The sequence below is a fragment of the Penicillium hispanicum genome (genome assembly GCF_028827665.1).
Source record: "Penicillium hispanicum strain IBT 35686 chromosome Unknown utg000004l_segment0_segment0, whole genome shotgun sequence".
Lineage (NCBI taxonomy): Eukaryota > Fungi > Ascomycota > Eurotiomycetes > Eurotiales > Aspergillaceae > Penicillium > Penicillium hispanicum.
Window position 1 is genome coordinate 951,247 of NW_026623196.1, and position 12,614 is coordinate 963,860.

General features: G+C 52.3%; 6 protein-coding genes across 6 annotated transcripts; 3 read left to right on the forward strand and 3 right to left on the reverse strand.

Annotated features, from left to right (window-relative positions):
* Nucleotides 1-324: 324 nt before the first annotated feature.
* N7459_004107 (sphinganine-1-phosphate aldolase DPL1) lies at nt 325-2,268 on the forward strand (the record flags this gene model as incomplete). Its single annotated transcript, XM_056943291.1, has 4 exons — nt 325-419; nt 525-1,002; nt 1,069-1,202; nt 1,257-2,268. The coding sequence occupies 4 exons, from the start codon at nt 325-327 to the stop codon at nt 2,266-2,268; spliced, it is 1,719 nt and encodes a 572-aa protein (XP_056800174.1).
* A 560-nt stretch (nt 2,269-2,828) lies between these two features.
* Nucleotides 2,829-3,113, reverse strand: N7459_004108 (mitochondrial 54S ribosomal protein uL30m; the record flags this gene model as incomplete). The annotated part of the gene is made up of 1 exon (XM_056943292.1): nt 2,829-3,113. One exon carries the CDS (start codon nt 3,111-3,113, stop codon nt 2,829-2,831), a length of 285 nt encoding a protein of 94 aa, XP_056800175.1.
* Nucleotides 3,114-3,688: 575 nt separating this feature from the next.
* On the forward strand, nt 3,689-5,968 carry N7459_004109 (SNARE-binding exocyst subunit SEC6; the record flags this gene model as incomplete). Its single annotated transcript, XM_056943293.1, has 1 exon — nt 3,689-5,968. One exon carries the CDS (start codon nt 3,689-3,691, stop codon nt 5,966-5,968), a length of 2,280 nt encoding a protein of 759 aa, XP_056800176.1.
* Nucleotides 5,969-6,481: 513 nt separating this feature from the next.
* N7459_004110 (uncharacterized protein) lies at nt 6,482-7,906 on the reverse strand (the record flags this gene model as incomplete). Its single annotated transcript, XM_056943294.1, has 1 exon — nt 6,482-7,906. The coding sequence occupies one exon, from the start codon at nt 7,904-7,906 to the stop codon at nt 6,482-6,484; it is 1,425 nt and encodes a 474-aa protein (XP_056800177.1).
* A 1,473-nt stretch (nt 7,907-9,379) lies between these two features.
* N7459_004111 (SDR family oxidoreductase) lies at nt 9,380-10,365 on the forward strand (the record flags this gene model as incomplete). The annotated part of the gene is made up of 2 exons (XM_056943295.1): nt 9,380-9,744; nt 9,801-10,365. The coding sequence occupies 2 exons, from the start codon at nt 9,380-9,382 to the stop codon at nt 10,363-10,365; spliced, it is 930 nt and encodes a 309-aa protein (XP_056800178.1).
* Nucleotides 10,366-10,863: 498 nt separating this feature from the next.
* On the reverse strand, nt 10,864-12,059 carry N7459_004112 (putative RTA1 domain protein; the record flags this gene model as incomplete). Its single annotated transcript, XM_056943296.1, has 4 exons — nt 10,864-11,611; nt 11,662-11,829; nt 11,888-11,987; nt 12,038-12,059. The coding sequence occupies 4 exons, from the start codon at nt 12,057-12,059 to the stop codon at nt 10,864-10,866; spliced, it is 1,038 nt and encodes a 345-aa protein (XP_056800179.1).
* Between the last annotated feature and the right edge of the window lie 555 nt (nt 12,060-12,614).

A 12,614-nucleotide genomic window follows, 5' to 3' on the forward strand; every position in this document is an offset into this window, starting at 1 on the left:
CGCCGAAGCCGTTGGGCTGTCGAATCTAATAAGTGGATTCAAAGAAAGGCAAAAACATCATTTTCATTTTTATGACTTGAAGAAACCAAACCAATCATTTGTGCGTATTCGGTCTGCAGAAATGCCACCTAGAATGGCGTAGATGCAGCGCGGCGAAACTGAATTTCTGCAGCGCGAAGAGTCTAGAATTCATGTGGGTGCCTCGGTTGGGCTGACTGGCTGGGTCCGTCGGCGCCCGCGGACTTGACTCAACGTCCACTCCGCGCGCCTTCTCCGCGAGCGTCTCTCTTCTGTATCGTCATTCTTAATCTTCACTGGGGCATAATGAGTTCCTTGGCGCTCCCCGTCGCCTTGCAGAACAAGCTGCTGGGATACAGCAGGGCGTCCAGCGCGCATTTGTCTACCCTGAACCTGGACCTGTACGTACCGTGCCCATGATGATGACATGAATCCTTCCCCGCCGGGGCAAAGAAGATTGCCGAACCACAACTCCATAGTGACTGACCACTGTCATATCCCTACAGAGTTCGCAACGTTGTATTTATACTCTTCATCCTGCGCTATACGCGCAAGACGTTCTACTCCCTCCGTGGCTATGGCCTGTTCGGTAGCATCCGCAACGTCTACATCGCGATCCGCCTGTTCTGTTACTCAATCTTCCTTCGCACCCCCGGTGTTCGCGGCCAAGTCGATAAACAGGTCTCCACTGCCATCGACAACCTCGAGTCAAAGCTTGTGCAGAGTGGCCCAGGCGTAACTCGGTACCTGGAACTTCCGAAGGAGGGCTGGTCGCCGGATCAGATTCGCGCAGAGCTCGGGAGACTCGCTGGTTTGGAACACACCCGGTGGGAAGATGGTCGGGTCAGCGGTGCTGTGTATCATGGTGGCGAGGATCTCTTGAAGCTCCAGGCCGAAGCGTTTGGTCAATTCGGTGTCGCGAACCCGATCCACCCCGATGTTTTCCCCGGAGTTCGGAAAATGGAGGCTGAGGTCGTCGCCATGGTATGAACGTCCCATTCCGGTCCCTGTGAGACACTTTAGAGGAAACAAGGCTAATGGTTGCCGTAGGTTCTGTCTCTATTCAATGCTCCTACCGATGGCGCCGGTGTCACCACCAGCGGCGGTACGGAATCGATTCTCATGGCTTGCTTGGCCGCCCGCCAGAAGGCATTCCTGGAGCGAGGCGTGACTGAGCCGGAAATGTGAGTTTGGCTTATGCAACACCATGTTGTCGTGCACTTACTGATACTTCACAGGATCATCCCGGACACGGCCCACGCAGCATTCATCAAGGCTTGCAACTACTTCAAGATCAAGCTGCACCGTGTCCCTTGCCCTGAGCCCGAATTCAAGGTCGATACTAATGCCGCGCGCCGTCTGATCAACCCTAACACCGTGCTCCTTGTCGGCTCTGCGCCTAATTTCCCTCATGGCATTGTCGACGACATTCCGGCTTTGTCCCGTCTGGCTACAAAGTATAAAATTCCCCTCCACGTCGACTGCTGCTTGGGATCTTTTGTCATTGCGCTGCTTAAGAAGGCTGGTTTCCCCTCGCCATACGAAGCAGAAGGTGGCTTTGACTTCCGCCAGCCAGGTGTCACCAGCATCAGTGTCGACACCCACAAGTACGGATTCGCACCCAAGGGTAACTCTGTCCTACTCTACCGCAACAAGTCATACCGCAGCAACCAGTACTTTATCTACCCTGACTGGTCGGGTGGTGTCTACGCCTCGCCATCCGTCGCGGGGTCGCGACCTGGTGCTTTGATTGCTGGATGCTGGGCCAGTTTGATGAGCGTCGGCGAGTCTGGCTACATTAACAGCTGCACTGAGATTGTTAATGCGGCTAAGAAATTTGAGGTCGCCGTTCGCACGCACCCTGTGATCTCCCTTCACATGGAGGTCGTGGGCAAGCCGATGGTCAGCGTGGTTGCTTTCCGCAGTAAGAACGGAGCTATTGACACCTATGACGTTGCCGATGACCTGTCCGGTAAGGGCTGGCACCTGAATGCCCTGCAATCGCCCGCGGCTCTGCACTGCGCTTTCACTATTCCCACCGCGAAGGCAGTGGACCAGCTGATCACCGACGTGGTCGAGGTTATCGAGAAAGAGCTAGAGAAGGCCGAGGAGCGCCGCAAGCAAGGCAAGGCATACATCCTAAAACGCGGCGACACTTCTGCGCTGTATGGCGTCGCCGGCAGTATCCCGGATAAGAGCATCGTCAACCGCCTGGCCGAAGGCTTCCTCGACACCCTTTACAAAGCCTAAGGGCGTGGGTGGCATCATTCCTTGTTCAGTGTAAATCATCAGCGGATCCTTTATCCAGTGTCTCCGGTCGCGCCTTGAAGTTGTAGGGCGATGGCCTCGACTTTCTTGAGTACTGAGGCGTTTGCGGTCTATCGTTGCTTGCGTGTGCCCATCTCAATCGTAGCTGCGCATAGTGGAGACGAAATGCCGGCACACCTATCATTATTCAATTCGAAATGCACATATTGCTTCTCAGTTTACGGATACTTTTGAATTGATGCCCCGTATAGTACAGTAATCAGCGACAGAAAGCCACCGGGAAGTAGAGATCAGTGGATACAGAAAAATAGAGTACATGACATGAAAATAAGCCCGCTCCATGCAAGAGGAAAAAGAGAACAATACAAAACCAAATCCCATCGGCCACAATGCACCTTGACCTGGGGACCATCAAGCATTAAACAATGCATCACATGAATCGGAAGCCGGCAGAATCACGCAGCAGCCTCCTTCTCCATCAGCGTCCCCTTATTGACCTTCCCAATCTATAGCCACCCTAACAAAAGCAAAGCAGCCCAACTTCATTGCCCGCGCATCTCCTTCTGCTCGTCAACGGCGCTCTTCTCGAGATAATACCCGGGATCCGGCTTGCGCTCCAAATGCACCTCCTGTTTTGTGAGCCGGCGGTCGACTTCTTGCACGGAGACGAGCTCTTTGACTTTCATGATCTGGCCGGCAATCGAGGGGCAGACTGGGTGGAAGACTGTGGCCATGCGCTTCTTCAGGCCGAGCGCCTTGAGGACATCTGTTGAGCGGCGCGGCAGACCAATTGCGGAGCGGAGGAGGGTTACGCGGAAGTAGCTCATTTTAGATGATGTCCCGAGTGGTTTTGCTTTGGGGCGCGCTGGGAGACGTAGGTGTTGAACTGGAGTGGTCGTGGGAGGATTGGATTGGTGGAGTGTCCGGGACTGGGTTTGTTTCGGCCGTAGACAGTCGGGGAGCTCAAATGCTCAGGAGGAAATAGAAGGTTTGGGATGATGACTCCGCTGCAGGTGCACACTGCGAGAGAAGGACTTGAATCTCGCGGGTCGAGGCTTGTCTCGCGAGCATCGCCGGTGCATTGCGGTATGGCGCAAAATCCTGGGCGGTGGGTCACGTGCGAGTTCTGCCGCTCCGGGGAATCGCAGCTCCGCAGCTCTGGATCTCCGGTGGGACCCCTCGACGACAACACAGCTCACGGCTATGCAGTCTCGGGCCAGGGTGTAATCGGTCACTGGATGTCGCTGCTGGGTGCATGATATAACATCAACTTCAAGGTTCTGTTTTGATGTCCTGCACCGTTGACTCGGTACCACCTATCCGAGTCAAGCCCGACTGGGCTGCTTCCGATCATTGACCACGACAACAATTACCACTTCCGCGCCGATAGACTCCCATCAATATGGCACAGCCCGCAAACCCCGATGGAACGGTTGCGATGCCCCGGTTGGAAGATCTCCTGCGCCACCCGGAGGATCTAGACAAAATCAACAGTCTCAAAGCCGAGTACCTCCGCAAGAAATCGGCGGTCGATTCACGACTCCGCGAAGGTCTCCGCGACCAGCTCGAGGCCGTTCAGCGAAGTATTGGATTTCTCACTGAAGGACAGCGGCAAGTGTCAAATACAAAGGATGAATTGCAAGGGATCGACAAGTTGTGCGCCGAGTCGCAGCACAGCGTGGAGGACTTTGCCCAGATCGACCAATTAGCGCGGATCCAGCGCCACTTTGAGGCAACATTGATGATGAAGAAGGGACTGGAAAACTTCAGTGCGGATCTGCAAGAGGTGGAAGACCTGCTTCGGGACGACGATGACGATCTGGAGAACCAACCGAACCTTCTCCGGGCTCACATGCAGATCTCCCGGCTGCGTGACTTCCGCGACGAAGCCATGGATCAGATTCGCAAGGCCCAGGACCCGAGCAGTGAGCAGACTCTGACCGAGTACTTCCAGGGGCTGGATTCTGTGATTGACTGGTTTGATGACCACCTTGGTACAGCCTGCATGAACTTGATTCCGCTCGTCCAGGAGGACAACAGGAGCATGGTCGTTCGACTAGCGGTGGTGGTATTAAATGAAGAGAAGAACGACGACACTGTGCGGGCCTTGCAGGAAGCCCAGAAGGACCACAAGGACCTCGCGAGCCGGTTCAAGTCTATGCACATTGGGCCCAAGACGGTTCGCGGATACAAAGAAAAATTCCTGCAGGCCATTGAGTTCTATGCACAAAATCAGTTTGAGAACACCAAGGAAGAATTCCTTGGAGACCCAGACCTCCTGGAGAAGAGCTTCAGGTGGTACTTCAACGATCTCTTCACGGTCAAGCAGGGCATGCAATCTCTGGTTCCTAAGAAATGGAAGATATACAAGACCTACACTGATATTTACCATCGCATGATGCACGATTTTCTCGTGGGCATGATCGACGATCCCGATGTGCCAGCCGATAATTTGCTGAAGATCATCCATTGGAGCGATAAGTACTACAAAAAGATGAAGAAACTGGGATGGAATGCAGCAGACCTCCAGCCGAATATTCTCGACGATCGTGAGCCAGAGCTGATTCGTCAATGGCAGAGTGTTATTATCAACGCAGTGGAGGAATGGATGGACCGTATCTTCGATACGGACAAGCGAGGACTTGTGGAGCGGCAACCAGATGCCCTGAGTACCAACGCAGAGGGATATTTCCGCACAAAGACCCTGGCCGACATGTGGCGCATGCTTCATGAACAAGTTGATGCTGCTGGCGCGTCTGAACGAGCCGATGTGGTCGAGGGTGTCATTGATGCAATGTTCCGAGCCCTGAAAAGCCGTTCAGGCGCATGGCAGACGCTGATCGACGAGGAGTGCGCCAAGCACAAGACACCCGGTGGTGATCAATCAGAAGGAGTCCAGCTACTGCAAGACTGGCTGGTCGGCGTCGCCAATGACCAGATTGCCTGCATTGACGACAACGAAGATACAGGTCAAATGGGCTACTTGACTAGGTTCAAGCTCGACTTCGAACCCCTGGTCACGCCCAAGTACATGGCAACACGAGCAGCCGCTGAGCTGGATGTGCTGCGCGATGGCTATGTCGACCTGAGCACACACTGCCTGGCACAGTTTGTGTCTCTCGTCTTCACGGTGGATCTGAGCACTGTCATTCCCGACCTGTTCACGGCCAAGTGGTATGGGGAATACGCCATCAAACGTATCACCTCCACCTTCGAAGATTACATGGCCGACTACACGCCAGTGCTACACCCCTCCCTCGTCGACATCCTGGTCGAAGAATTCTCGGACGAGTTGCTGGTACGATACCTCTCGTCCGTACGCAACAAGGGCGTCAAGTTCCGCCGCAACGCCGACCCCTTCACAGACAAATTCAAGGACGACGTCCTCACCGTGTTTGCCTTCTTCCAGAAATACGAATATTCGTTCGAGGGCACAATCAAGCAGAAGTGGCGTCTAGTAGACTGGCTGGTTCGTCTGCTCGAGGCTGAAAAGGGCCAAACCCTTGTCAACGTCTACGAGTCGTTCAAGATGGAATACTGGGATCTGCAGCTGTCATGGGTGGAAGCCGTGCTGCGCACTCGCGATGACTTTGAGCGCAGTATGATCAGCTCTATCAAGGCCAAGGCTGCTGAATTGTCGGTTGAACGTGGTATGGAGACTATTATGAGCCGGCTGAGGTGATCTTCCTCGACCTTTTCTTGATTTAGCGCCCACGGGTCGTCGCAGCATTAGAAATTGGCTGTCCATGAATGGATAATAAATGAAGAGGCAGCACCACCATCGCACAATGGTCGTGAGTTCATGCATGGTCCCAATGGACGAGGTCTTCTTCACGCTCATCTGCAGTCACTCCAGAAATCGGGGCTTGACAGGTCGAGAATTGGCGATGCTGCATGCTGCATAGGCTACGACAGCCTAGTCAACCTTCAATACCTTTATGAATTCTAGTGCAAGTGCCAGAGCCTCAAGCTGAAGAGCCCTTCATTGAACATGATTGTGTGCAAGCTGTGGTGCTTGGAAATCTCAAGCTGGCTTGGGAGGTAATGACCATGTGGAGAGCTTTGTTTCTTGTCGACGATTCAACAATCAATGCCACGAATAATAGAAATGAACCTTGTTTCCAATCTGTTAGATTCTGTCAATTATATACAGAACATTGAACCCTACAATTACCTAGGTAGTCCACAGGATCTATTACCCAAGCTTCACACCTCCATCCACGCTTCCTTCCTGTGTTGATGAAGACGACGGCCTAGACGAAAGATCCAAGCTGCGCTGCGCGATGACGGTATATTCCTCACCCAGTCTTCCGTTTAGATCCTGGTCCTCATTTCCATCATCAACGGGAAGCTTCTTCGAACCCATCTCACAAATACAGAGCGAGTGGAGCGGTATCTCCTTCGCCCAGACGAAGGGGTACCGAGGCGGATATGGCGCCAGTCGATCCTTGAACTCCTCATCACCACCACCCTCAGCAGACGAAGACAGCGATAAAGCATCTCCAGACTGAGCTTCTATTGTCGACGGCTGCGAGGGTTGTGTTGTCTCTGCGCGAGGCGTCGTTCGCGTCTCGTCGACATAGTAGTCCCGATACCGTGCCAGAATACCCCGGGCATCGAATTCGATGCGTCTCACTGGTTTCTTGTCTTTCATATGGGACTTTTGCCGTACACCGACGTATATCGTGTTCACCAGGGTGGCGTGTAGAAGTAATGGGCGTGGTTTTGGTCTGCGGGAGAGCGCAGCGGCGTATGGGTCTTTCGGGGAGACGATATCTTCCGATGCCGAGTTTGCTGGCTGCGTGGTTTGGTTTGAGGAGTTACTGTTGAGCAGGGCCTCGTAATCATGCAGGAAATCCTGCGAGACCGAAGCATCCTGCGGGGGTTCTACATCTGTTCGATGGCTGGAGGCAGACTGGATTTCTCCCGTTTTGGTGTGTTGGTCATTTTGTGTATGATGACCATTTCCAGGTGGTCGAGTCTTTGACTCGGCCTGCATAAAGCCAGCTTCGAGGAATACGTCCCGCAGCATCAGACAAAATGGATACAGGCGTCCGGTGGGGTCGACGGGCGAAGCATGTAGCACAGTGGCAGACTTGGCTCGTGGGAGGGCATGCAACGACTCTAACGAGATGGTAAAAGGTTCCGGAGACTCCGTGGAACTGGACTCGCGAGAGCTCGGTTTGGCGACGCTCGCTGCAGACACAGGTCGGCGGCGAGTCGACTTTTCCCGTCTTTCAGTCGCCACTCGCTCCGCCTCGCGCAGCAGCCCAGCTAGATCGAGTGATTGGAAGAATGCCAGCGCTTGATCCAGTCGCTCCTTAGTGGGAAGATTCATGACTCCCAAAGTGAGATGCAGAGTCCCGAGTGGGCGCACAGCGCCCTCGGGAAGCAGTGGGCGTGAAGCATGGTCGTGCGCCGATCGATATCCGTCTGGTGGCAAGTCTGCGACAGGGACTGGTGGATAGGTGGCTTTGAAATCGGCGATGGATGATTCTAGCTGAGGAATAGAAGCAGAATTCACGAGTGGTAGACATAGGAAGTGCGTCAGAGCCGGTCGCTTCCCTGGGCGAGGGTGTCGATGCTGGTGCTTTGACGCATTGCGTCTGGAGTCCGTCATAGATGGTATGTTGTAGCTTGAGTAGCTGGCGGCGCGACGGCAAGATGGAATCAATTTGGCAAGCCTCCTGGGCGTTCTGGTGCCCATTAATGAGCGATTGGATGGTAGTTGGAGATGGTAAGAAGGTAACCTTCGATCCAAGTGATAGAGCGAGCTGGCGCACGGACCATGATATCGCTTGTCTGGGCGAGTAGATCTTCATACCTCCACCAGTCGCTACGTAATGCTGATAGTCAACTGGATTCAAATGCTTAAAGTTCGTCAAATTTACCAATAACCAATTCTGTGGCGGTCTATCTCAGGAAGGTAACCGCCGTAGAATAAAGATGTTCACCGGATTGTAAAACCTAGGATCTGTCTTACTCCAGAATATATACACTATGATGGTATAGGCCTCGAGCACAGAAGCCTTGATAGATACCCCCCCTGTTCGACGGAATGGCTGTAAGGCCCCTGAGAATGAACGTGGCAAGCTCATAAGTATAGATACCCTACTCCTGCGACCTTTCAAACCATTTGCAGGAACAGACATCTCATTTCTAGTAACATAATGTCTCTTCATGGGAGCATCGACGCAGTAGTTTGTAAGAGTCGTAAAACCTACCTAAGTATTGACCATACCTCCATTAGATGTATGTGTCCAGTAGTTGAGTGCCTTGGCTTGTTGACGCCGTCGGCGGACGGCCTGAAGGACAGATTTCGATACGCTCAACTAGTTGATGGTGCCGATCACGCATAGTAACGGCTGGTCCCTTGCTGAACACCATGCTTTGACAAACTGAAAAGAGCCGTAGCTTTTAACCTGATATTGCAAGTCTTCAGCGAGACGAACGGACAGGTCGCACACCCTTCAAATAACTATTTACCCTTTCGAAAATTGGGATCTAACAAAAATAGGACCAGAAGATTCGCCCAAGCAGCAAAAAGAAGCAAAGGATACTGCCATCGAGCGAGAGAGGGAGGACATTAGGAGAAGGCCCTATTAATGTAGCACAATATAGTCCCCTAGTTTATAATTACTCAACGTCAGGGTGTTAAGTGCAATTCAGGGAAGTTGTACCCTTCAGAGAAATGACTCAGAACAGGGATCGGGATTAGGGAGTTTTAAATTTCAAATCGCTATCCAAAGGCCTGTCAGCCACCAGTACGGGGGTTCAAGGCATTCTTCCCATTTTAGCCTCGCAAGGTAAACCGGCACTCAAACGTTTTCATAGCAGCCTATGTTGTAGTTAATGCAAATAGTGTCATTTGGGAATGGGGACCCGGACTTTATAGCCTAGACAGTAAAGAATTTCCTATGTATAATATTGTATAGAAGTCAAGTTGTTCATGCTACGATCCAAGCGCAATGTCGGACGCCTAAGAAGCGGGGTGTCTGTGACATCAACACCCGACGCCTCTCAGACACAACAAAGTCCCCCACCACCATTGTGGACTATCAAAAGTCAGATCTCGTGGTTGAGCAGCAAAAATATGGCTGGACAACTCACATGGCTTGTGACAGGCTGTTCTTCGGGCATGGGGGAGAGTCTAGTCCATGCAATCCTTGCTGCGGTATCCATTCTCCCAAATCGCCGGTATCTTCTACCTTCCACCAAGCTAATCTCACGTCTTCAGGGAGATCGTGTCATTGCGACGGCTCGCGCGCGAGACAAGAGTGGTCTGGAGCGCCTGGCTCCTCTGAAAGATGCTGGCGCAGCTCTAATGGAGCTGGATGTAACCGCACCCGAGGAAATGATCCACGACAAGGTGAAAGAAGCCTGGTCGATATATGGACAGGTTGATGTCCTGGTCAATAACGCCGGGTACATCGAAGCAAGTATCTTTGAAGAAACCGAGTGAGCAAGAAAATTCAACATGGCGAGTCCACAGTACGGTCTGACACGACATGCAGTGAAGCGCTCCTGACCGCCGCCCTGCGCAATAATGCGATCGGTCCTCTAAACTTGACCAGGGCCTTTCTCCCCTACATGCGCAGTCGACGTAGTGGGACCCTTCTTTTCATGTCAACGCTCGGTGTGTACTATGGGGCGCCGGGCGCCGGCCCATACACTTCCGCCAAGGGTCTACTCGAAAACCTCGTGTCTTGTCTCCAGCATGAAGTCGAACCATTTGGTCTCCGGACCTGCATGCTCACCGCGGGCTACTTCCGCACCAATGTCATGACGCCTGGTAATGTTCAATTCCGAGCGCCGAGGCCGGTGCCGGAGTATGCGGAGATGAACAAACAAGTTCAGGCGCATGTGAATGCGGCAGACCAGAGTCAGCCTGGAGATCCCCGTAAGGCGGCGGATGTGATTGTGGAGGCTGTCAGAGGCGAGGGGAGATGTGCTGGGAAAGTCCTTCCAGCCCGTCTTCCCCTTGGAGCAGATGCAGTGAAGGCGATGAGAGGCAATGCCGAGGCCAACTCGAAGATATGTGCTGAGTGGGAAGATATCGCATCGTCCACAAACCTTTGATGCAGTTGATTTCGAACCTTGAGAATGGAAATATAGATAAATCATGAAGTCGGTTTATCCAAGTTCCCAGTGGCTGCTTCCAAGTCCACACTGTCGATCATCTTACATAGGTACTCTTCATGACCCGAGCACTTTGGGCCACGCTCAATCCGTGTTGGTGACTTGTGTTATACTAATACTCCATTGTAGGATTCGGGAGTCAATACCCCTAAACTGTCATGATAACTGATACAAAACAGACCCGTGGGAATAAATTGATAGTCTGATGTTAATTGGAAGGTCAGCAAAGCCTGTGCTAGCAAAGGTATTGGAGGAGACACTATTCTCTCCTGGGAGTATAATATCTATATAGTGGTAACTCGTTAAAAGGTAATCTGCATAATCAAACCCGTAACTCCTCTATATAATCTAGGCCCACAAAAGAAAAACACAAACCATGGGAGAGAGAGGGAACGCTGCATCAAACACGCCGGGGTACAGCAAACCATTATAAGGAAATCAGACACTGCTGGAGGGATTCAGCTCGCGCTCGCTGGTCTGGTATTCCTCTTTGTTGGTCTCCTTTTTGGGAAAGACCAGCCCCCAGAGGCCGAAGGTGAGGAGCTGCATGACCAGACGCAGGAGCTGCGCTGGAGAGACTTCATCATTTGGATCCGAAGGGATATACATCTCGGTCTTTCCATCCTCATCCAGGAAGACCTTTTCGTCCTGGGGCAGGAATCGGCCAGCGTTGAACACGTTCCACAGAAGAGAGTTGAGGAGCATGGTGGCTCCCTCGAAAACAAGGAAGTACCACTCATATCGCATGATGGGGCTCAAAGACTCGAGTTCCTGCTGGCTGTGAAGGTTCATGGTTGTGTTGCCTGCGTGTTGCACAACACGGTAGATGCTGCGGATCAAGATCAAAACCATGCTCACGTACAGCGTGTATGGTAGACTCGGAATGGCCTTGTTGCGAATATTGGCCTTGAAGCATCGCACGAGAAAGATAGTTGACATCACGAAGAACGAGGTGATGACGCAGAGTTGAATCGAAAGGGACGCGAGCACCAGGCCCTTTCCTGCTTCTTGCTTGTTTCCGGTGGGGTTGCTAGTGAAAGCTACTCCGATTCCATTGAAGGCCTCAACAAGACCCATCAGGCCACCGAACAGCATAAGAACATTTCCAGGAGGGAAGGGGGAAAGCCATGGAATGTATGAAAACATTCGGCCCAGGATGTGGTAGTTGCAAAGCTCGAGAAGCGGACTGTAGGCAGTTGGCATCCGAGTACGTTGATGTGGATAGATATGACTCACGGGCCAATGTAGACTAAGACCTGATTCATGATGTATATGATGAGATTTTGCTCCTGGCTGCCATCATATGTATATCTGAAAGCTCCGACCTCTCGTAGAGCATAACCGGCGGTGAAGATCACCGCAACGAAAGGTTGGAGGCCAGACATTTTCCAGGACTTGTAGTGACTAGCGACGAGGTTCAGAAATTCAAGTCCAAAGTGGATTGAGCTCGAGTATCACTCACCAGCATTGCCAGACATGGCCAATGGCTGAGATCGCAAATAAAGCTGTGAAGATGATGGGAGCTACCTTGCTAGGCGCATAAATGTAGAGACTGTTCTGGACTGGAAGGGTCAATGCCGTAACCACATAAACAGATCCAAGTAGCCCTTACCGACTTGGCCGTTTTCGCTCATCTTGTAAGGTGGTGTTCAATGAGGTCCTAGGATTTACGGTGATGAAGCACAGGAGTTGAGGTTGGCTCAAACTGGCACACCAAAGACGTCCCTGGTAGATTCTGCACTTCGTGATTGAGAAGATAAAAGCTAATCCCCCTTCTACCCGTGGCCTTTGGCGTTCTATATATCTGGGGTGCCGAGTTTACGAGGGAACAATAGAGGCTGAGGCTCTGCCCGATTGGGAAGACAGCGCGAGAACGACGATACCCCACCGCGCTAAGCCCGATAGCGAAGTAAGTTGAAGGCCGCTTTACCGTATTTGGTGAATGATAGTGCCAAGATGCGGCTGTGGAGAACGTGGCTGTCGATCTCCCTTGCGGTGCCACACGGGCCTATCGTGGCTCTGCCCCAAACTCGACACGCTGCCATCATTGGGGCTTTCTAGTTCTAACGACGATCATGGTCATTTTTTTGCCCGAATTAGGAATTGATACTTCCTTTTCAGGTAAAGAGTTGAGCATTCGACTGCATTACGTGGAACGGCAAGTTGGAACTGGCCATAGCCCTGTGGAA